This window comes from Lissotriton vulgaris, unplaced genomic scaffold, assembly GCF_964263255.1.
Source record: "Lissotriton vulgaris unplaced genomic scaffold, aLisVul1.2 SCAFFOLD_728, whole genome shotgun sequence".
Taxonomy (NCBI): domain Eukaryota; kingdom Metazoa; phylum Chordata; class Amphibia; order Caudata; family Salamandridae; genus Lissotriton; species Lissotriton vulgaris.
Genome location: NW_028248620.1, coordinates 583143 through 605182, shown reverse-complemented (window position 1 = coordinate 605182; position 22040 = coordinate 583143). Strand labels below are relative to the sequence as shown.

Below are 22040 nucleotides of genomic sequence, written 5' to 3'. Positions count from 1 at the left end.
GGCCTTGCAGACCTTTCCCTGTAACTGTAAAGGGGTTAAATACACTTTGTGGTGTCTGAGATGGGTTGGTTATTCACACATGCAGGCAGGGGTGATACCTGAAATCTTACCCTGCGCGGAGCTCCATAACCCTGGGTAGAAGGTACAACTTCATACCCTTTGAAAGTTAACACCTCCAAATGTCACAAGAATCAGTAAAACTGGTGCCTGGATGCTGTAAGTAGTCCCAATGCCTTGCAGGACTTTTCCTGTAACTGCAAAGTAGTTAAATACACTTTGCTGAGTATATGAAGTGCTTTGTTTTCAAACCTCCAGCTAGGGGTGTAATATGGAATCTTAATCTGCGCGGAGCTCCATAACCCTGGGTAGAAGGTACAACTTCATCCCCTTGAAGCTTAACACCTCCAAATGTCCCAAGTTTCAGTAAAACTGGTGCCTGGATGCTGTAAGTAGGCCCAAGGCCTTGCAGGCCTTTTCCTGGAACTGCAGAGGAGTTAAATACACTTTGTTGAGTATATGAAGTGCTTTGTTTTCAAACCTCCAGCTAGGGGTGTAATCTGGAATCTTACCCTGCGCGGAGCTCCACAACCCTGGGTAGAAGGTACAACTTCTTCCCCTTGAACCTTAACACCTCCAAATGTCGCAAGATTCACTAAAACTGCTGCCTGGAGACTAGAGGTAGGCCCAAGGCCTTGCAGACCTTTCCCTGTAACTGTAAAGGGGTTAAATACACTCTGTGGTGTCTGAGATGTGTTGGTTATTCACACATCCAGGCAGGGGTGATACCTGAAATATTACCCTGCGCGGAGCTCCATAACCCTGGGTAGAAGGTACAACTTCATACCCTTTGAAAGTTAACACCTCCAAATGTCACAAGTATCAGTAAAACTGGTGCCTGGATGCTGTAAGTAGGCCCAAGGCCTTGCAGGCCTTTTCCAGGAACTGCAGAGGAGTTAAATACACTTTGCTGAGTATATGAAGTGCTTTGTTTTCAAACCTCCAGCTAGGGGTGTAATCTGGAATCTTACCCTGCGCGGAGCTCCACAACCCTGGGTAGAAGGTACAACTTCATCCCCTTGAAGCTTAACACCTCCAAATGTCACAAGATTCATTAAAACTGCTGCCTGGAGGCTGGAGGTAGGCCCAAGGCCTTGCAGACCTTTCCCTGTAACTGTAAAGGGGTTAAATACACTTTGTGGTGTCTGTAATGTGTTGGTTATTCACACATCCAGCTAGGGGTGACATCTGAAATCTTACCCTGCGCGGAGCTCCATAACCCTGGGTAGAAGGGACAACTTCATCCCCTTGAAGCTTAACACCTCCAAATGTCACAAGATTCATCAAAACTGGTGCCTGGATGCTGGAAGTAGGCCCAAGGCCTTGCAGGCCTTTTCCTGGACCTGCAAAGGAGATAAATACACTGTGCTGAGTATGTAAAGTGCTTTATTTTCAAACGTGCAGCTACGGGTAAAATCTGGAATCTTACCCGGTGCGGAGCTCCATAACTCTGGGTAGAAGGTACAACTTCATCCCCTTGAAGCTTAACACCTCCAAATGTCACAAGATTCATTAAAACTGCTGCCTGGAGGCTTGAGGTAGGCCCAAGGCCTTGCAGACCTTTCCCTCTAACTGTAAAGGGGTTAAATAAACTTTGTGTTGTCTGAGATGTGTTGGTTATTCACACATCCAGGCAGGGGTGATACCTAAAATCTTACCCTGCGCGGAGCTCCATAACCCTGGGTAGAAGGTACAACTTCATACCCTTTGAAGGTTAACACCTCCAAATGTCACAAGTATCAGTACAACTGGTGCCTGGATGCTGGAAGTAGGCCCAAGGCCTTGCAGGCCTTTTCCTGTTACTCTAAATGAGTTAAATACACTTTGCTGAGTATGTAAAGTGCTTTCTTTTCAAACGTGCAGCTAGGGGTGAAATCTGGAATCTTACCCTGCGCGGAGCTCCATAACCCTGGGTAGAAGGTACAACTTCATCCCCTTGAAGCTTAACACCTCCAAATGTCACAAGATTCATTAAAACTGCTGCCTGGAGGCTGGGGGTAGGCCCAAGGCCTTGCAGACCTTTCCCTGTAACTGTAAAGGGGTTAAATACACTCTGTGGTGTCTGAGATGTGTTGGTTATTCACACATCCAGGCAGGGGTGATACCTGAAATCTTACCCTGCGCGGAGCTCCATAACCCTGGGTAGAAGGGACAACTTCATCCCCTTGAAGCTTAACACCTCCAAATGTCACAAGATTCATCAAAACTGGTGCCTGGTTGCTGGAAGTAGGCCCAAGGCCTTGCAGGACTTTTCCTGTAACTGCAAAGTAGTTAAATACACTTTGCTGAGTATTTGAAGTGCTTTGTTTTCAAACATCCAGCTATGGGTGAAATCTGGAATCTTACCCTGCGCAGAGCTCCATAACCCTGGGCAAAAGGTACAACTTCATCCCCTTGAAGCTTAACACCTCCAAATGTCACAAGATTCATTAAAACTGCTGCCTGGAGGCTGGAGGTAGGCCCAAGGCCTTGCAGACCTTTCCCTGTAACTGTAAAGGGGTTAAATACACTCTGTGGTGTCTGAGATGTGTTGGTTATTCACACATCCAGGCAGGGGTGATACCTGAAATCTTACCCTGCGCGGAGCTCCATAACCCTGGGTAGAAGGTACAACTTCATACCCTTTGAAAGTTAACACCTCCAAATGTCACAAGTATCAGTAAAACTGGTGCCTGGATGCTGTAAGTAGGCCCAAGGCCTTGCAGGCCTTTTCCTGGAACTGCAGAGGAGTTAAATACACTTTGCTGAGTATATGAAGTGCTTTGTTTTCAAACCTCCAGCTAGGGGTGTAATCTGGAATCTTACCCTGCGCGGAGCTCCACAACCCTGGGTAGAATGTACAACTTCATCCCCTTGAAGCTTAACACCTCCAAATGTCTCAAGATTCATCAAAACTGGTGCCTGGATGCTGGAAGTAGTCCCAATGCCTTGCAGGACTTTTCCTGTAACTGCAAAGTAGTTAAATACACTTTGCTGAGTATATGAAGTGCTTTGTTTTCAAACCTCCAGCTAGGGGTGTAATCTCGAATCTTACCCTGCGCGGAGCTCCATAACCCTGGGTAGAAGGTACAACTTCATCCCCTTGAAGCTTAACACCTCCAAATGTCACAAGATTCATTAAAACTGCTGCCTGGAGGCTGGAGGTAGGCCCAAGGCCTTGCAGACCTTTCCCTGTAACTGTAAAGGGGTTAAATACACTTTGTGGTGTCTGAGATGGGTTGGTTATTCACACATGCAGGCAGGGGTGATACCTGAAATCTTACCCTGCGCGGAGCTCCATAACCCTGGGTAGAAGGTACAACTTCATACCCTTTGAAAGTTAACACCTCCAAATGTCACAAGAATCAGTAAAACTGGTGCCTGGATGCTGTAAGTAGTCCCAATGCCTTGCAGGACTTTTCCTGTAACTGCAAAGTAGTTAAATACACTTTGCTGAGTATATGAAGTGCTTTGTTTTCAAACCTCCAGCTAGGGGTGTAATATGGAATCTTAATCTGCGCGGAGCTCCATAACCCTGGGTAGAAGGTACAACTTCATCCCCTTGAAGCTTAACACCTCCAAATGTCCCAAGTTTCAGTAAAACTGGTGCCTGGATGCTGTAAGTAGGCCCAAGGCCTTGCAGGCCTTTTCCTGGAACTGCAGAGGAGTTAAATACACTTTGTTGAGTATATGAAGTGCTTTGTTTTCAAACCTCCAGCTAGGGGTGTAATCTGGAATCTTACCCTGCGCGGAGCTCCACAACCCTGGGTAGAAGGTACAACTTCTTCCCCTTGAACCTTAACACCTCCAAATGTCGCAAGATTCACTAAAACTGCTGCCTGGAGACTAGAGGTAGGCCCAAGGCCTTGCAGACCTTTCCCTGTAACTGTAAAGGGGTTAAATACACTCTGTGGTGTCTGAGATGTGTTGGTTATTCACACATCCAGGCAGGGGTGATACCTGAAATCTTACCCTGCGCGGAGCTCCATAACCCTGGGTAGAAGGTACAACTTCATACCCTTTGAAAGTTAACACCTCCAAATGTCACAAGTATCAGTAAAACTGGTGCCTGGATGCTGTAAGTAGGCCCAAGGCCTTGCAGGCCTTTTCCAGGAACTGCAGAGGAGTTAAATACACTTTGCTGAGTATATGAAGTGCTTTGTTTTCAAACCTCCAGCTAAGGGTGTAATCTGGAATCTTACCCTGCGCGGAGCTCCACAACCCTGGGTAGAAGGTACAACTTCATCCCCTTGAAGCTTAACACCTCCAAATGTCACAAGATTCATTAAAACTGCTGCCTGGAGGCTGGAGGTAGGCCCAAGGCCTTGCAGACCTTTCCCTGTAACTGTAAAGGGGTTAAATACACTTTGTGGTGTCTGTAATGTGTTGGTTATTCACACATCCAGCTAGGGGTGACATCTGAAATCTTACCCTGCGCGGAGCTCCATAACCCTGGGTAGAAGGGACAACTTCATCCCCTTGAAGCTTAACACCTCCAAATGTCACAAGATTCATCAAAACTGGTGCCTGGATGCTGGAAGTAGGCCCAAGGCCTTGCAGGCCTTTTCCTGGACCTGCAAAGGAGATAAATACACTGTGCTGAGTATGTAAAGTGCTTTATTTTCAAACGTGCAGCTACGGGTAAAATCTGGAATCTTACCCGGTGCGGAGCTCCATAACTCTGGGTAGAAGGTACAACTTCATCCCCTTGAAGCTTAACACCTCCAAATGTCACAAGATTCATTAAAACTGCTGCCTGGAGGCTTGAGGTAGGCCCAAGGCCTTGCAGACCTTTCCCTCTAACTGTAAAGGGGTTAAATAAACTTTGTGTTGTCTGAGATGTGTTGGTTATTCACACATCCAGGCAGGGGTGATACCTAAAATCTTACCCTGCGCGGAGCTCCATAACCCTGGGTAGAAGGTACAACTTCATACCCTTTGAAGGTTAACACCTCCAAATGTCACAAGTATCAGTACAACTGGTGCCTGGATGCTGGAAGTAGGCCCAAGGCCTTGCAGGCCTTTTCCTGTTACTCTAAATGAGTTAAATACACTTTGCTGAGTATGTAAAGTGCTTTCTTTTCAAACGTGCAGCTAGGGGTGAAATCTGGAATCTTACCCTGCGCGGAGCTCCATAACCCTGGGTAGAAGGTACAACTTCATCCCCTTGAAGCTTAACACCTCCAAATGTCACAAGATTCATTAAAACTGCTGCCTGGAGGCTGGGGGTAGGCCCAAGGCCTTGCAGACCTTTCCCTGTAACTGTAAAGGGGTTAAATACACTCTGTGGTGTCTGAGATGTGTTGGTTATTCACACATCCAGGCAGGGGTGATACCTGAAATCTTACCCTGCGCGGAGCTCCATAACCCTGGGTAGAAGGGACAACTTCATCCCCTTGAAGCTTAACACCTCCAAATGTCACAAGATTCATCAAAACTGGTGCCTGGTTGCTGGAAGTAGGCCCAAGGCCTTGCAGGACTTTTCCTGTAACTGCAAAGTAGTTAAATACACTTTGCTGAGTATTTGAAGTGCTTTGTTTTCAAACATCCAGCTATGGGTGAAATCTGGAATCTTACCCTGCGCAGAGCTCCATAACCCTGGGCAAAAGGTACAACTTCATCCCCTTGAAGCTTAACACCTCCAAATGTCACAAGATTCATTAAAACTGCTGCCTGGAGGCTAGAGGTAAGCCCAAGGCCTTGCAGACCTTTCCCTGTAACTGTAAAGGGGATAAATACACTTTGTGGTGTCAGTAATGTGTTGGTTATTCACACATCCAGCTAGAGGTGACATCTGAAATCTTACCCTGCGCGGAGCTCCATAACCCTGGGTAGAAGGTACAACTTCATCCCCTTGAAGCTTAACACCTCCAAATGTCACAAGATTCATCAAAACTGGTGCCTGGATGCTGGAAGTAGTCCCAATGCCTTGCAGGACTTTTCCTGTAACTGCAAAGTAGTTAAATACACTTTGCTGAGTATATGAAGTGCTTTGTTTTCAAACCTCCAGCTAGGGGTGTAATCTGGAATCTTACCCTGCGCGGAGCTCCACAACCCTGGGTAGAAGGTACAACTTCATCCCCTTGAAGCTTAACACCTCCAAATGTCGCAAGATTCACTAAAACTGCTGCCTGGAGACTAGAGGTAGGCCCAAGGCCTTGCAGACCTTTCCCTGTAACTGTAAAGGGGTTAAATACACTCTGTGGTGTCTGAGATGTGTTGGTTATTCACACATCCAGGCAGGGGTGATACCTGAAATCTTACCCTGCGCGGAGCTCCATAACCCTGGGTAGAAGGTACAACTTCATACCCTTTGAAAGTTAACACCTCCAAATGTCACAAGTATCAGTAAAACTGGTGCCTGGATGCTGTAAGTAGGCCCAAGGCCTTGCAGGCCTTTTCCTGGAACTGCAGATGAGTTAATTACACTTTGCTGAGTATATGAAGTGCTTGGTTTTCAAACCTCCAGCTAGGGGTGTAATCTGGAATCTTACCCTGCGCGGAGCTCCACAACCCTGGGTAGAAGGTACAACTTCATCCCCTTGAAGCTTAACACCTCCAAATGTCTCAAGATTCATCAAAACTGGTGCCTGGATGCTGGAAGTAGCCCCAAGGCCTTGCAGGACTTTTCCTGTAACTGCAAAGTAGTTAAATACACTTTGCTGAGTATTTGAAGTGCTTTGTTTTCAAACATCCAGCTATGGGTGAAATCTGGAATCTTACCCTGCGCAGAGCTCCATAACCCTGGGCAAAAGGTACAACTTCATCCCCTTGAAGCTTAACACCTCCAAATGTCACAAGATTCATTAAAACTGCTGCCTGGAGGCTAGAGGTAAGCCCAAGGCCTTGCAGACCTTTCCCTGTAACTGTAAAGGGGATAAATACACTTTGTGGTGTCTGTAATGTGTTGGTTATTCACACATCCAGCTAGGGGTGACATCTGAAATCTTACCCTGCGCGGAGCTCCAAAACCCTGGGTAGAAGGGACAACTTCATCCCCTTGAAGCTTAACACCTCCAAATGTCACAAGATTCATCAAAACTGGTGCCTGGTTGCTGGAAGTAGCCCCAAGGCCTTGCAGGACTTTTCCTGTAACTGCAAAGTAGTTAAATACACTTTGCTGAGTATTTGAAGTGCTTTGTTTTCAAACATCCAGCTATGGGTGAAATCTGGAATCTTACCCTGCGCAGAGCTCCATAACCCTGGGCAAAAGGTACAACTTCATCCCCTTGAAGCTTAACACCTCCAAATGTCACAAGATTCATTAAAACTGCTGCCTGGAGGCTAGAGGTAAGCCCAAGGCCTTGCAGACCTTTCCCTGTAACTGTAAAGGGGATAAATACACTTTGTGGTGTCAGTAATGTGTTGGTTATTCACACATCCAGCTAGAGGTGACATCTGAAATCTTACCCTGCGCGGAGCTCCATAACCCTGGGTAGAAGGTACAACTTCATCCCCTTGAAGCTTAACACCTCCAAATGTCACAAGATTCATCAAAACTGGTGCCTGGATGCTGGAAGTAGTCCCAATGCCTTGCAGGACTTTTCCTGTAACTGCAAAGTAGTTAAATACACTTTGCTGAGTATATGAAGTGCTTTGTTTTCAAACCTCCAGCTAGGGGTGTAATCTCGAATCTTACCCTGCGCGGAGCTCCATAACCCTGGGTAGAAGGTACAACTTCATCCCCTTGAAGCTTAACACCTCCAAATGTCACAAGATTCAGTAAAACTGGTGCCTGGATGCTGTAAGTAGGCCCAAGGCCTTGCAGGCCTTTTCCTGGAACTGCAGAGGAGTTAAATACACTTTGTTGAGTATATGAAGTGCTTTGTTTTCAAACCTCCAGCTAGGGGTGTAATCTCGAATCTTACCCTGCGCGGAGCTCCATAACCCTGGGTAGAAGGTACAACTTCATCCCCTTGAAGCTTAACACCTCCTAATGTCACAAGATTCATTAAAACTGCTGCCGGGAGGCTGGAGGTAGGCCCAAGGCCTTGCAGACCTTTCCCTGTAACTGTACAGGGGTTAAATACACTCTGTTGTGTATGTGATTTGTTGGGTTTTCACACATCTAGGCAGGCAAGCATCACAAAAACAGGTGGCTGGAGACAGGCCCAAGGCCTTGTCCTGATGCTATAAAGGGGTGAAATACACTTTGACCATGTAAAGTGTTTTCTTATCAAACCTCCAGCCAGGGGTATAACCCGAAATCTTACCCTGCGCGGAGCTCCATAGCCAAGGTTAGTAGGAGCAACTGTATCCCTTTGAAGATGAACTCAACCAAATGTTACAATTATCACTAAACAGGCCCACAGCCTTGTGCTGATACTGTAACAGGGGTGAATCTCACCCTGCGCGGAGCTCCATAGCCCTGTGTAGAAATAGCCACTTTGTGCCTGCAGGCTAGAAATGGGCTTGGGACACTGAAGGCTAGAATCTGATAATGTAAAATACCTTTTGAATGAAGGTATTTTTTTTTTGGCAGACCTCCAGCTAAGGGGGAAAACCGGAAATGTTACCCGAATCGGAGCTCACCAGCCCTGGGTAGGAAAAGTGACTTTGTCCCCTTGAACCTAAAGAGTTGGTATAAAATCAATTTAAAAAAAAAAGTGTATATATAGTTTTTTTTTGCTTACCTCCAGCTAAGGGGGAAAACCGGAAATGTTACCCGAATCGGAGCTCCATAGCCTCGGGTAGAAACAGTGACTTTGTCCCCTTGAACCTAGAGAGTTAAAAAAAAAAAAAAAATGTTTATATATAGTAAAAAAAATACAATACAATAGAAATATGTGTTTGTAGGTTTTTTTTTTTTTTTTTGGGCCGACCTCCAGCTAAGGGGGGAAACCGGAAATGTTACCCGAATCGGAGCTCACCAGCCCTGGGTAGGAAAAGTGACTTTGTCCCCTTGAACCTGAAGAGTTAGTATACAATGAATTAAACAAAAAAAATTGTATATATCGTTTTTTTTTCTGTTTTGCTTACCTCCAGCAAGGGGGAAAACCGAAAATTTTACCCGAATCGGAGCTCCCCAGCCCTGGGTAGAAGTAGTGCCATTGTCCCCTTGAACCAAACTGTCCACACAGAAAAAAACTGAAACGGGTGCTTAAAGACCCACAGGGACCCGTAAACGGTCATGCTGGTTCGCCGCAAGAATCAGGATGCCACAGCCTCTTCCTATGGGCCTGCATGGGAACTCGACTTCATCGACCATTAAGCCCCCACGCAGTGGGGGCTTACAGAGCCTGGGCAGGAGACAAAGTTGGAGTTAGCGCGGCCGTTCCGCCGCCCGGCCATCTGGTCGCCAGGCTCACTGGGCCATCTGGTCACTGCACAACGGTGCGACCAGATGGCCCACTGAGCCATGCGACCAGATGGCCGATCGGCGGAACCGCCGCGTTAACTCCAACTTTGTCTCCCGCTCTGGTGCTGTAACCCCCCACTACGTGGGGGCTTAATAGTCGGCATAGGTCCCCCAGTCCAGGCCTCCAAGACGGCGGGCCCCTGGGCAGGGCTAAACCTGCCTTATCTCCCGAGTTTCGTCGCCCCAGGATAACGGGACCCTGGGGCGGTCTACACACGCCTTAGGTCCCCAGTCCAGGGCTCCATGACGGTGGGCCCCTGAACCGGGCTGAACCCGCCTTAGGTTACCAGTTCAGGGCTCCATGGTGGCGGTCCCCGGGGCCGGGCTAAGCACGCCTTATCTCTCCGGTTTCGGGGCCAAGGACAACGGGACCCTGGGGCGGGCTAAACACGCCTTATGGTCCCCAGTCCAGGGCTCCATGATGGCGGGCCCCTGGGCAGGGATAAACACGCCTTAGGTCCCCAGTCCAGGGCTCCATGATGGCGGAGCCCTGTGCCGTGCTAAACCTGCCTTATCTACCCAGTTTCGGGCCTCAGGATAAAGAGACCCTGGGGCGGGCTACACACGCCTTAGGTCCCCAGTCCATGGCTCCATGATGTAGGTCCCCTGAACCCGCCTTAGGTTACCAGTTTAGGGCTCTACGGTGGCGGACCCTGGGCCGGGCTGAACCCGCCTTCCCGAGCAGAGTGGCTGCGGAGCAAATCCCCGGGTTCCCTCCATCCTCCCCTCCCGACCGAGTGGGGGCCTAGATAGGAGCCCTGCGCTGCGGGAATAATAGTTCATAGACCCAGCTCTCACAAGACATGGTGGTCGGCTCTTAAAAGAGCCTTTGGGTTGTTTTGTCTTTTTTTTCCGTGGGCAAGTCGAGTGTTTAACCGCCGAATCCGTAGAGGGTGCGGCCCTGGCGCTTCAGGGCATAGACCACATCCATGGCGGTGACGGTCTTCCTCTTGGCGTGCTCGGTGTAGGTGACGGCGTCCCGGATCACGTTCTCCAGGAAAACCTTCAGCACTCCGCGGGTCTCCTCGTAGATGAGGCCGGAGATGCGCTTGACTCCGCCACGGCGCGCCAGGCGGCGAATGGCCGGCTTGGTGATGCCCTGGATGTTGTCCCGGAGCACCTTGCGGTGCCTCTTGGCGCCGCCTTTGCCGAGCCCCTTCCCTCCTTTGCCGCGTCCAGACATGTTCTCCTCTCGGTGCTGTGAGCAGAAGTGATAGCTCCAGCCCCCGCACCGGCTGATTATATGGAGGAGCTGCGGACCTGCGAGGGAGTCCAAGCGCCCGCCCTGTGAGGCGGGAGAGCCCGGCCCCGGCCCGCCCTCTGCAGGGAGCGGGGGCTGGAGAGGCCGTTGCCGTTTGAAAAAGAGCGGGCTCCCAGCCCGCCTTTGTCATGGGTTGGCTCAGCTGCTGCCGCCGGCGCACAGACCACAGTCAAACACACGCACACGCCTCCCTTCCCGGCCCCCACTTGTGACCGGCCCGCCTAACCCTCTCGTTCCGTGCCCCCCTCCCAATATGAACAGAAGCCTCGGACATTTCTAAAGGAGCCCAACACACGTTAACGGCCTCACCGGCACCACCCCGCTGTGTGTGGCCGCCTGCAACCCCGTAACACTGTCCACGTCTCGCGCCCAAGGCACCTCCCTTCCCGGCCCCCACTTGTGACCGCAGCCCGCCTAACCCTCTCGTTCGGTGCCCCCTCCCAATATGAACCGAAGCCTCGGACTTGTTTCAATGGAGCCCTACACCGGCACCACCCCGCTGTGTGACACCGCCTGCAACCCCGTAACACTGTCCAAGTCTCGCGCCCAAGGCACCCCTTTTCCCGGCCCCCACTTGTGACCGCGGCCCGCCTAACCCTCTCGTTCCGTGCCCCTCCCAATATGAACAGATGCTTAGGACATGTTTCAATGGAGCCCACACCGGCTCCTCCCCGCTGTGTGTGACTGCCTGCAACCCCGTAACACTGTCCACGTCTCGAGCCCAAGGCACCTCTCTTCCCGGCCCCTACTTGTGACCGCGGCCCGCCTAACCCTCTCTTTCGGCGCCCCCTCCCAATATGAACAGAAGCCTCGGACATGTTTAATGGAGCCCAACACACGTTAAAGGCCTCACCGGCACCACCCCGCTGTGTCTGGCCGCCTGCAATCCCGTAACGGTCCCCATCTCGCGCCCGGTTGTGTCGTCTGCCCCAAAAAGATGCCAAATAAATATAGGATTTTTATTAGAAAAAACATTATGGATATCGGACTCGAAGCTGGGCTTTGGGGACGGGGGCAACATTTATATGCAGGGCCGAGGGCTTGGAGTGTGTCCCACCTATGAAGCGACGGCGCGGGCGCTGCCGCATCTATGAAGCCGCCAGAGTAACACCTCGGCACGGATACGCTCTTTGATGGAGTCTGTGGATGGCCCTGAAAAGAGCCTTTGTGTTTAGGGTGTATTTCCACGGGGGTCTGCGGGCCTTTACTTGCTTGCTTTGCCCTGTGCCTTGTGGCTCTCGGTTTTCTTGGGCAGCAGCACGGCCTGGATGTTGGGCAGGACTCCTCCCTGGGCGATGGTGACTCGGCCCAGCAGCTTGTTCAGCTCCTCGTCGTTGCGGATGGCCAGCTGGAGGTGTCTGGGGATGATGCGGGTCTTCTTGTTGTCCCGGGCGGCGTTGCCAGCCAGCTCCAGGATCTCGGCGGTCAGGTACTCCAGCACTGCAGCCAGATAGACGGGGGCACCGGCGCCCACCCTCTCGGCGTAGCTTCCCTTACGGAGCAGTCTGTGCACACGGCCCACGGGGAACTGGAGCCCGGCTCTGGAAGAGCGTGTCTTGGCCTTGGCGCGGGCCTTTCCTCCCTGCTTTCCGCGTCCAGACATGGCGATCGATGTACAGTCTCAGTCACACAACAGCGAGAATGATACTGCTCTTTTTGCTGGACTCGGTAATATAAAGACTTCGGGTGCGTCTGATTGGTTGACAGCTAGTCGTTGATAGTACTTCTCATTGGAGGAAGGCGTGCTATGGTTTAGCCAATCAGTGTCCCAGAACCGCATTACAATAGGAAGTGGGGGCCCGGCCTATACCTGCCAATGAGAAGGGAGAGCCGGGAAGAAGCTGCTTTGCACGCCCTGGCTATAAATACAAGTGGGGCCGCCCAAACATGATTTCTCTCGGCTCCACAGCACGCGGTGAAAGATCCTCGACCATGCCTGAACCAGCCAAGTCCGCGCCGGCTCCCAAGAAGGGCTCCAAGAAAGCGCTCTCCAAGCCGCCCAAGAAGGACGGTAAGAAGCGCAAGAGGAGCAGGAAGGAAAGCTATGCCATCTACATTTACAAAGTGATGAAGCAGGTGCACCCGGACACCGGCATCTCTTCCAAGGCCATGGGCATCATGAACTCCTTCGTGAACGACATCTTTGAGCGCATCGCTGCAGAGTCTTCCAAACTGGCTCTCTACAACTCGCGGCGCACCATCACCTCACGGGAGATCCAGACCGCAGTCCGCCTTCTGCTGCCCGGAGAGCTGGCCAAGCACGCCGTGTCGGAGGGCACCAAGGCCGTCACCAAGTACACCAGCGCCAAGTAAGGCTTCCAGGCGCACCCCAACGAACACAACGGCTCTTTTAAGGGCCAACCACTTCCTCCCCTAAGAGCTAATGTAACCCTAGTATGACAGAAGAATATGTGTTTTTATAAGGGTAATGTTGAGCGCAGATAGCGCCGCTCTCCCGGGGTTTGCTGCACACCGAGGGACGATGGAGCAGGCAGCCCGTTTTGCCTCTTTCAATAAACATGTCTATATGAATGAGCCCTCCCTGGGACCAAGTGCCACCTATGCACTGTAATGTAACGATGACGTTATATAAACCTGCTGGCAATTCACACAGCTACTCCCGGGCAATTTGCTTTCCATGTTATGGGCGAGCAGCTTTAATGTGTGCCGGTTTAATTAGCGTTGTGTTTGTATTTCCAGACCCAGGGGAACGGCTACAATACGCCCCGGGGCAAACGCTACCGAAATCAGACACATGAACCCCATGTACCGGGAGCCCAGATGCCTCATAGCGCTGGCTTGTGACCAGCGGATCCCTGCCGCCATTAAATGATGGGCACATTGACGAGGTGTTTGTGCACTGTGAAGACGGAAGGCTCTGGTCACCCCCAGAGCCTGTATAAGTTGCCCAGTACTCGTGGTACTCTCAGAACCCGATGTACCGGGAGCACAGATGCCCAAAAGCGGTGGCTTGTGACCCGCGGATCCCTACCACAACCCTCTACCCAAACAACGCTTCAAATGAAGGGCACGTGGAAGAGGTGTTTGTGCACTGTGGACACCGAGTGCTCTGGTTTCCCCAGAAGCGGTATAAGTTGCCCGGTGCTCGTGGTATTCACAGCCCCTCCTCCCTAACCTGTAGGCCATGCCATGGCAGATAAGAGAAGCTCAAAGGTGACAGGGTGGTGGCCCTTAAAAGAGCCGTTGTGGTGGTTGTTCGGGTCGGTCTGTCTCCTTAGGCTCTCTCGCCTCGGATGCGACGGGCCAGCTGGATGTCCTTGGGCATGATGGTCACCCTCTTGGCGTGGATGGCGCACAGGTTGGTGTCCTCGAAGAGCCCGACCAGGTAGGCCTCGCTTGCCTCCTGCAGGGCCATGACGGCGGAGCTCTGGAAGCGCAGATCGGTCTTGAAGTCCTGGGCGATCTCCCTCACCAAGCGCTGGAAGGGCAGCTTGCGGATGAGGAGCTCGGTGGACTTCTGGTAGCGGCGGATCTCGCGGAGAGCCACGGTGCCGGGCCGGTAGCGGTGAGGCTTCTTGACTCCCCCGGTGGCAGGCGCGCTCTTGCGAGCTGCCTTGGTGGCCAGCTGCTTGCGGGGCGCTTTGCCGCCGGTGGACTTGCGGGCTGTCTGCTTGGTGCGGGCCATGGCGGGAGCGGTCTCTCTCAGCGACGAGCGAGGAAGAATGGCGTCTACCGGGGAAAGAGCTCTATTTATGCCCTCACAGACGGAGGGCTGCTCTGGTTGGCTGAAGAGACCGCCCTACGTTCGAAAATAGCCCGCGGTGTACAACGATTGGTTACTGAACGGGAGGCTGCAGCCTAGCTGTCCAATGAGCTGTGGATAAAAGAGAAGCCTCCGGTTGAATGACGTGAGTTGGAGCCGGAGCCGGAGCCCGCGCCTCGGCCAGCCTTTGTCTCCGTGTCCGTCCATCCACTACTAGTCACGCCGACGACTCGACCCCGGTCCCCCGGGAGAGGAGCCCGAGATGTCATAAGCACACTGCCCTTATCACCCTGGAACACTCCCCCGTTACCTGCGCTCGAGTCTGCCCGGGTACAGTGAAAGCACCAACACACACACACACACACGTTTATAATAAACCCCGGTCTTATGACTCCCAGACCCCCTTCTTACCCGCCCCTGCTCACCCTGGAACACTCCCCCGTTACCTGCTGCTCGATTGAAAGAGCACAATCCTCTGCTTTATGCAGACACTACATCGAGTCTGCCCGGGTACAGTGAAAGCACCGAGACACACACGTTATTGCACATGCATTATAAACGGAGGTCTTATAACTCCCAGACCCCCTTATTGTCTATGTTATACCGATTTCAATCCACGCAGCCCCGAAAGAGCCGTTTATATGGCCAAGATCACACGCGGCACTCGCGCGTGGAAAGGTGCCCTATGGATGCATTGTGCGGTTTATTTTTGAGAAGTGGGGCATTGGGTGGGTGCAAAGGTGGGGATGAACACGCTCTCTTCTAGACAGGGTGGTGGCCCTTAAAAGAGCCGTTGTGTTTGCAGTGTCTCGGTGCAAGCCCTTACTTCTTCTTGGGCGCTGCCTTTTTGGGCTTCGCTGCTTTGGGCTTGGCTGCCTTGGGTTTGACTACCTTGGCAGGGCTTTTCTTGGCTACTTTGGGCTTCGCCGCCTTGGCTTTCGCTGGGCTCTTGGCAGCCTTCTTGGCGGGGGCAGCCTTGGGCTTCTTGGGGCTCTTGGCTGCTGCTGGCTTCTTGACCTTCTTCGGGCTCTTCTTGACCCCCGCGGGAGCCTTTTTGGGCTTCTTGGCGGCAGGGGCTGCTTTCTTGGCGGCTGGCTTCTTGGTCTTGGAGGCTGACTTCTTGGCCGCCTTCTTACCTTCCAGCTGCTTCTTATTCACCTTGAAGGATCCGGAGGCCCCGGTGCCCTTCAGCTGAGCTAGGGCGCCTTTGCTGACCAGGCTCTTGAGGGAGACCTTGACGCGGCTCTTGTTCTTGTCCGCATCGTAGCCGGCGGCGGTCAGCGCCTTCTTCAGGGCCACCAGGGAGACTCCCTTCCTCTCGGCCGAGGCGGTCACGCACTTCAGGATGAGATCGGACACGCTGGGACCGGAAGGCTTCTTGGCCTTGGAGGCCCCCGCTGCTTTCTTCTGCTTCTTCTTGGGGGCGACCTCAGCGGGAGGAGCCGCGGCGGCTGGAGCGGTTTCTGCCATTGCTATGCAAGTCTCGACGCTGACGCTGTCACAGAACGGAAATGTACCTCGGCCCGAGCCCCGTGCATATATAGGGAGGAGCCAGCCCCTGATTGGTCCCGAGGAGAGAGGGCTGTGCGAGGCGCACTCGGCTCTCTGCTCCGAGCTGACATTTGTGTTTCCTACCATCGGAGTTTCAAAGTTTTAAACCACAATCCGTTAAACACACGCTCCCGTGCACACATGAAAAGAAGCCCAGCTTCAGCCCCTTCCCGTGCCCGCCCCCGTTTCAGCCGACCCCGTCCACAGAGGCTTGCAATCCGCCGTGAATCTCTGCCCTCCCCCGGTGGCTGACGCCTCCGTGACCGGAATCCCGGGCTCCGGGACCCTTTTCCCCGGTCCACCCTCGCGCTCTGAGGCCGGGAGCGGCGGCCCGCGGGCGGGAGGGGCCTCCTGCAGGGAGCGGGCCAAGTGGAGTCACCATGGGGCTCCGGGGGCCGCGGGGAGCGCCTCCTGCACCGGGCCGAAGTAACACAGGGCTCCGCCGGCCGAGCGCGGGGAGCGGAGACAACGCCAGAGAGACCCGGCCCCCCGGGGGCCAGGGGGGCCCTCGCCGCGCGCCTGCACCCTCGGCTGTGGCACCCAAGGCTCCGGGGCAGCCGGGGGGACTTTCACAAGCAGCGGGGCACGGTCCGGCATCAAGACTCACGGGCATCACAAGGCGGCTGCGCGCTGGTAGCTTCACATGCAGGCCGAGGGCATTCACTGCCAAGCACCGAGCTGGACGAGACGGGGGCACAGTAAACATAATAAACACACAGTGACACCATAGAGGCAGGCGGCCGAGTCAGACCTACATGCTTAATGGCACCCAGAGTGAGAGCAGAGGGTGTGAATGCACCTGAAACGGTGACCCCAGTACCTGCACGGAGGCCCTCTGCTGAGCTGATTTTCACAGCTGGAGTTAGGTTTACATCTCAGGTGACATCTTTGGACGGGACCCGACCATAACAACGCGGTCAAAACACCGCTGTACATTTCGATCGCTGCATTTACAACGCAAGTCTTCTCCACGACTTGCACGGGAGGGCGCACTAGACTAAGGAATAGTGCGATTTGCAATTCCAACACCTTCCCTACCTTACTTAGGCTGGAGTTGGAATAGTAAATCATACTATTCCTGAGTGTAGAGCGCCCTCCCGCGCAAGTCGTGGAAAGCCCCTAAAACAGCAATGTAATGTACCGCAATCTGATTGTTACAACATACATCCCACACTACAGAGTGAGGCCTTTGACTATCACTGTTGTATTGAGCTCGATGGCTGGGGTGGGGACCACTCCTGAATCAAATGGGATGTCAAGAGTGCGACCTGTGCCCACAAATCAGATTCTGCGCATGGCAGCCTGATTGAGGTCTAATTACAGGGTTTCGCCTTATATGTAGGTAGAAGGAAACACAAAGAAAACACTTCACATAGTCCAAAACGTACATGAACACCATTCACAGTTTCAGATCTTACCCTTCAGGTACCCAGGCCCATTCCTAGCTTCCAGGAACCTGTTCTAGTAATATATCTGACACAATGAGGTTTCCAGAATCAAGGGGACAAAGTCAGTCCTTCTACCCCGAGATATGGAGCTCCGCACAGGGAAAGATTTCACGCCTTTCCCTGGGATGGAGGTGTAAGAATAAAATACTTCACATGGACCAAAACTGCACAAAAAAACAGTCACCATATCAGAATAGAGCCTTCAGGGCACTGGGGCATTTCTAGCCTCCAGGGACCTGCTTTAGTGATATTTGTGACATTATGGGGTTTTCCGATTCAAGGGCACTAAGTCACTCCTTCTACCCAGGGATTTGGAGCTCCACGCAGGGCAAGATTCAACATTTCCCTCACGGGTGGAGGTGAAGAAATGAAAACACTTCACCTAGCCTAAAAGGTACATGCACCCATTTGAAATATCATGCCTTGGCCTGCAGAGACATGGGCACATTTCTATTCACCAAACACACGTTTTAGTGATAATTGTGAAATTATGATGTGCTCAGCTGCAAGGGGACAATGGCACTCCTTCTACCCAGAACTACGGAGCTCGGCATAGGGTAAGATTGCAGCCTTTCCCCTTGGATTTGAGGGAAGCGTTTTACCTCTCCGCCTGCATCCAAGGGGAAAACCTGCAATCTCCCCCTGCGCGTAGTTCCATAGCCCTGGGTAGAAGGAGCAACTGTATCCCTTTGAAGATTAACATCTCCAAATGTTACATGTGTCACAAAAAATGGTGCCTGGAGGTTAGAAATAGGCCAAAGGCATTGCATGCCTTTCCTGATAATGCAAAGGGGTGAAATACACTTCATTGGGCATGTGAAGTGTTTTGTTTTCACACCTCCAGCCAGGGGTGAAACCTGAAATCTTACCCTGCGCTGAGCTCCATATCCCTGGGTAGTAGGTGCCAGTTCATCCCCTTGAAGTTGAAAACCTGCATATGTCACAAGCATCAGTAAAACTGGTGCCCGGAGCCAGGAAACAAGCACAAGGCCTTGCAGGCCTTGTCCTGATACTGTAAAGGGGTGCACTTCACTTTATTGACCATGTGAAGGGTTTTCTTTTCACACCTCTAGCCAGGGGAATAACCAGAAATCTTACCCTGCGCGGAGCTCCTTAACCCTGGGTAGAAGGTGTGACTTACTCCCCTTGAAGCTTAACACCACCAAATGTCACAGATATCAGTAAAATTGGTGCCTGAAGGCTGGAAGTAGGCCCAAGGCCTTGCAGGCCTTTTCCTGTTACTGCAAAGGAGTTAAATACACTTTGCTGAGTATGTAAAGTGCTTTCGTTTCAAACGTGCAGCTAGGGGTGAAATCTGTAATCTTACCCTGCGCTGAGCTCCATAACCCTGGGTAGAAGGTGCGTCTTCATCCCCTTGAAGTTGAACACCTACAAATGTCACAACTATCAGTACAACTGATGCCTGGAGGCTGGAAGTAGGCCCAAGGCCTTGCAGGCCTTTCCTGATACTGTGAAGGAGTGAAATACACTGTATTGGGCATGTGAAGTGTTTTGCTTTAACACCTCCAGCAGGGGTGAAACCTGAAATCTTACCCTGCGCTGAGCTCCATGACCCTGGGTAGACAGTGTGACTTCATACCCTTGTAGCCTAACAACCCCAAATGACTTAGGTATCGGTAAAACTGGTGCCAGAAGGCTGGAAACACACCCAGGGCCTTGCAGGCCTAGCTCCGACACTGTAAAGGAGTTAAATGCACTTTGGTGTGTATGGTAAGTGTTCTATTTTCACACCTCCAGCCTGGGGTGAAACCTGAAATCTTACCCTGCGCGGAGCTCCATTACACTGGGTAGAAGGTGCGACTACATCCCCTTGAAGCTGAACACCTCCAAATGTCACAAGTTTTAAAAACACAGGTGCCTGGAGGCTGGAAACAGGCAAAAGGCCATGTTTTGATACTGTAAAGGAGTGAAGTACACTTTATTGAGCATGTGAAGTGTTGTGCTTTATCAGCTCCAGCAAGAGGAATAACCTGAAATCTTACCCTGCGCTGAGCTCCTTAACCCTGGGTAGAAGGTGTGACTACTTCCCCTTGAAGCTTAACACCACTAAATGTCACAGGTATCAGTACAATTGGTGCCTGGATGCTGTAAGTAGTCCCAATGCCTTGCAGGACTTTTCCTGTAACTGCAAAGTAGTTAAATACACTTTGCTGAGTATATGAAGTGCTTTGTTTTCAAACCTTCAGCTAGGGGTGTAATATGGAATCTTAATCTGCGCGGAGCTCCATAACCCTGGGTAGAAGGTACAACTTCATCCCCTTGAAGCTTAACACCTCCAAATGTCCCAAGTTTCAGTAAAACTGGTGCCTGGATGCTGTAAGTAGGCCCAAGGCCTTGCAGGCCTTTTCCTGGAACTGCAGAGGAGTTAAATACACTTTGTTGAGTATATGAAGTGCTTTGTTTTCAAACCTCCAGCTAGGGGTGTAATCTGGAATCTTACCCTGCGCGGAGCTCCACAACCCTGGGTAGAAGGTACAACTTCTTCCCCTTGAACCTTAACACCTCCAAATGTCGCAAGATTCACTAAAACTGCTGCCTGGAGACTAGAGGTAGGCCCAAGGCCTTGCAGACCTTTCCCTGTAACTGTAAAGGGGTTAAATACACTCTGTGGTGTCTGAGATGTGTTGGTTATTCACACATCCAGGCAGGGGTGATACCTGAAATCTTACCCTGCGCGGAGCTCCATAACCCTGGGTAGAAGGTACAACTTCATACCCTTTGAAAGTTAACACCTCCAAATGTCACAAGTATCAGTAAAACTGGTGCCTGGATGCTGTAAGTAGGCCCAAGGCCTTGCAGGCCTTTTCCAGGAACTGCAGAGGAGTTAAATACACTTTGCTGAGTATATGAAGTGCTTTGTTTTCAAACCTCCAGCTAGGGGTGTAATCTGGAATCTTACCCTGCGCGGAGCTCCACAACCCTGGGTAGAAGGTACAACTTCATCCCCTTGAAGCTTAACACCTCCAAATGTCACAAGATTCATTAAAACTGCTGCCTGGAGGCTGGAGGTAGGCCCAAGGCCTTGCAGACCTTTCCCTGTAACTGTAAAGGGGTTAAATACACTTTGAGGTGTCTGTAATGTGTTGGTTATTCACACATCCAGCTAGGGGTGACATCTGAAATCTTACCCTGCGCGGAGCTCCATAACCCTGGGTAGAAGGGACAACTTCATCCCCTTGAAGCTTAACACCTCCAAATGTCACAAGATTCATCAAAACTGGTGCCTGGATGCTGGAAGTAGGCCCAAGGCCTTGCAGGCCTTTTCCTGGACCTGCAAAGGAGATAAATACACTGTGCTGAGTATGTAAAGTGCTTTATTTTCAAACGTGCAGCTAAGGGTAAAATCTGGAATCTTACCCGGTGCGGAGCTCCATAACTCTGGGTAGAAGGTACAACTTCATCCCCTTGAAGCTTAACACCTCCAAATGTCACAAGATTCATTAAAACTGCTGCCAGGAGGCTTGAGGTAGGCCCAAGGCCTTGCAGACCTTTCCCTCTAACTGTAAAGGGGTTAAATAAACTTTGTGTTGTCTGAGATGTGTTGGTTATTCACACATCCAGGCAGGGGTGATACCTAAAATCTTACCCTGCGCGGAGCTCCATAACCCTGGGTAGAAGGTACAACTTCATACCCTTTGAAAGTTAACACCTCCAAATGTCACAAGTATCAGTACAACTGGTGCCTGGATGCTGGAAGTAGGCCCAAGGCCTTGCAGGCCTTTTCCTGTTACTCTAAATGAGTTAAATACACTTTGCTGAGTATGTAAAGTGCTTTCTTTTCAAACGTGCAGCTAGGGGTGAAATCTGGAATCTTACCCTGCGCGGAGCTCCATAACCCTGGGTAGAAGGTACAACTTCATCCCCTTGAAGCTTAACACCTCCAAATGTCACAAGATTCATTAAAACTGCTGCCTGGAGGCTGGGGGTAGGCCCAAGGCCTTGCAGACCTTTCCCTGTAACTGTAAAGGGGTTAAATACACTTTGTGGTGTCTGTAATGTGTTGGTTATTCACACATCCAGCTAGGGGTGACATCTGAAATCTTACCCTGCGCCGAGCTCCATAACCCTGGGTAGAAGGTACAACTTCATCCCCTTGATGCTTAACACCTCCAAATGTCACAAGATTCATCAAAACTGGTGCCTGGATGCTGGAAGTAGGCCCAAGGCCTTGCAGGCCTTTTCCTGGAACCGCAAAAGAGAAAAATACACTGTGCTGAGTATGTAAAGTGCTTTCTTTTCAAACGTGCAGTAGGGGGGAAATCTGGAATCTTACCCGGCGCGGAGCTCCATAACTCTGGGTAGAAGAACAACTTAATCCCCTTGAAGCTTAACACCTCCAAATGTCCCAAGTTTCAGTAAAACTGGTGCCTGGATGCTGTAAGTAGGCCCAAGGCCTTGCAGGCCTTTTCCTGGAACTGCAGAGGAGTTAAATACACTTTGTTGAGTATATGAAGTGCTTTGTTTTCAAACCTCCAGCTAGGGGTGTAATCTGGAATCTTACCCTGCGCGGAGCTCCACAACCCTGGGTAGAAGGTACAACTTCTTCCCCTTGAAGCTTAACACCTCCAAATGTCGCAAGATTCACTAAAACTGCTGCCTGGAGACTAGAGGTAGGCCCAAGGCCTTGCAGACCTTTCCCTG

At 51.3% G+C, this 22040-nt stretch overlaps 5 protein-coding genes across 5 annotated transcripts; 1 reads left to right on the top strand and 4 right to left on the bottom strand.

Moving 5' to 3' along the window:
• Window positions 1-10227: 10227 nt before the first annotated feature.
• Window positions 10228-10615, bottom strand: LOC147663932 (histone H4). Its single transcript, XM_086950032.1, has one exon. It carries the CDS (start codon window positions 10575-10577, stop codon window positions 10266-10268), a length of 312 nt encoding a protein of 103 aa, XP_086806158.1. The 5' UTR covers window positions 10578-10615; the 3' UTR covers window positions 10228-10265.
• A 1244-nt stretch (window positions 10616-11859) lies between these two features.
• LOC147663931 (histone H2A type 2-C-like) lies at window positions 11860-12258 on the bottom strand. Its single transcript, XM_086950096.1, has one exon. The coding sequence runs from the start codon at window positions 12256-12258 to the stop codon at window positions 11860-11862; it is 399 nt and encodes a 132-aa protein (XP_086806222.1).
• A 325-nt stretch (window positions 12259-12583) lies between these two features.
• Window positions 12584-13021, top strand: LOC147663930 (histone H2B 1.2-like). The gene has a single exon (XM_086950072.1). It carries the CDS (start codon window positions 12588-12590, stop codon window positions 12966-12968), a length of 381 nt encoding a protein of 126 aa, XP_086806198.1. The 5' UTR covers window positions 12584-12587; the 3' UTR covers window positions 12969-13021.
• Window positions 13022-13890: 869 nt separating this feature from the next.
• On the bottom strand, window positions 13891-14928 carry LOC147663929 (histone H3-like). Its single transcript, XM_086950095.1, has 2 exons — window positions 14917-14928; window positions 13891-14415 (listed from the first exon to the last, which is right to left on the bottom strand). Exons 1-2 carry the CDS (start codon window positions 14926-14928, stop codon window positions 13891-13893), a joined length of 537 nt encoding a protein of 178 aa, XP_086806221.1.
• A 223-nt stretch (window positions 14929-15151) lies between these two features.
• Window positions 15152-15875, bottom strand: LOC147663928 (histone H1.01-like). The gene has a single exon (XM_086950048.1). The coding sequence runs from the start codon at window positions 15847-15849 to the stop codon at window positions 15202-15204; it is 648 nt and encodes a 215-aa protein (XP_086806174.1). The 5' UTR covers window positions 15850-15875; the 3' UTR covers window positions 15152-15201.
• Window positions 15876-22040: the final 6165 nt, after the last annotated feature.

What these genes read in the sequence shown, in the direction of transcription:
- LOC147663932 (XM_086950032.1), bottom strand. Translation starts at nt 10,577, where the DNA reads ATGTCTGGACGCGGCAAAGGAGGGAAGGGGCTCGGCAAAGGCGGCGCC.
- LOC147663931 (XM_086950096.1), bottom strand. Translation starts at nt 12,258, where the DNA reads ATGTCTGGACGCGGAAAGCAGGGAGGAAAGGCCCGCGCCAAGGCCAAG.
- LOC147663930 (XM_086950072.1), top strand. Translation starts at nt 12,588, where the DNA reads ATGCCTGAACCAGCCAAGTCCGCGCCGGCTCCCAAGAAGGGCTCCAAG.
- LOC147663928 (XM_086950048.1), bottom strand. Translation starts at nt 15,849, where the DNA reads ATGGCAGAAACCGCTCCAGCCGCCGCGGCTCCTCCCGCTGAGGTCGCC.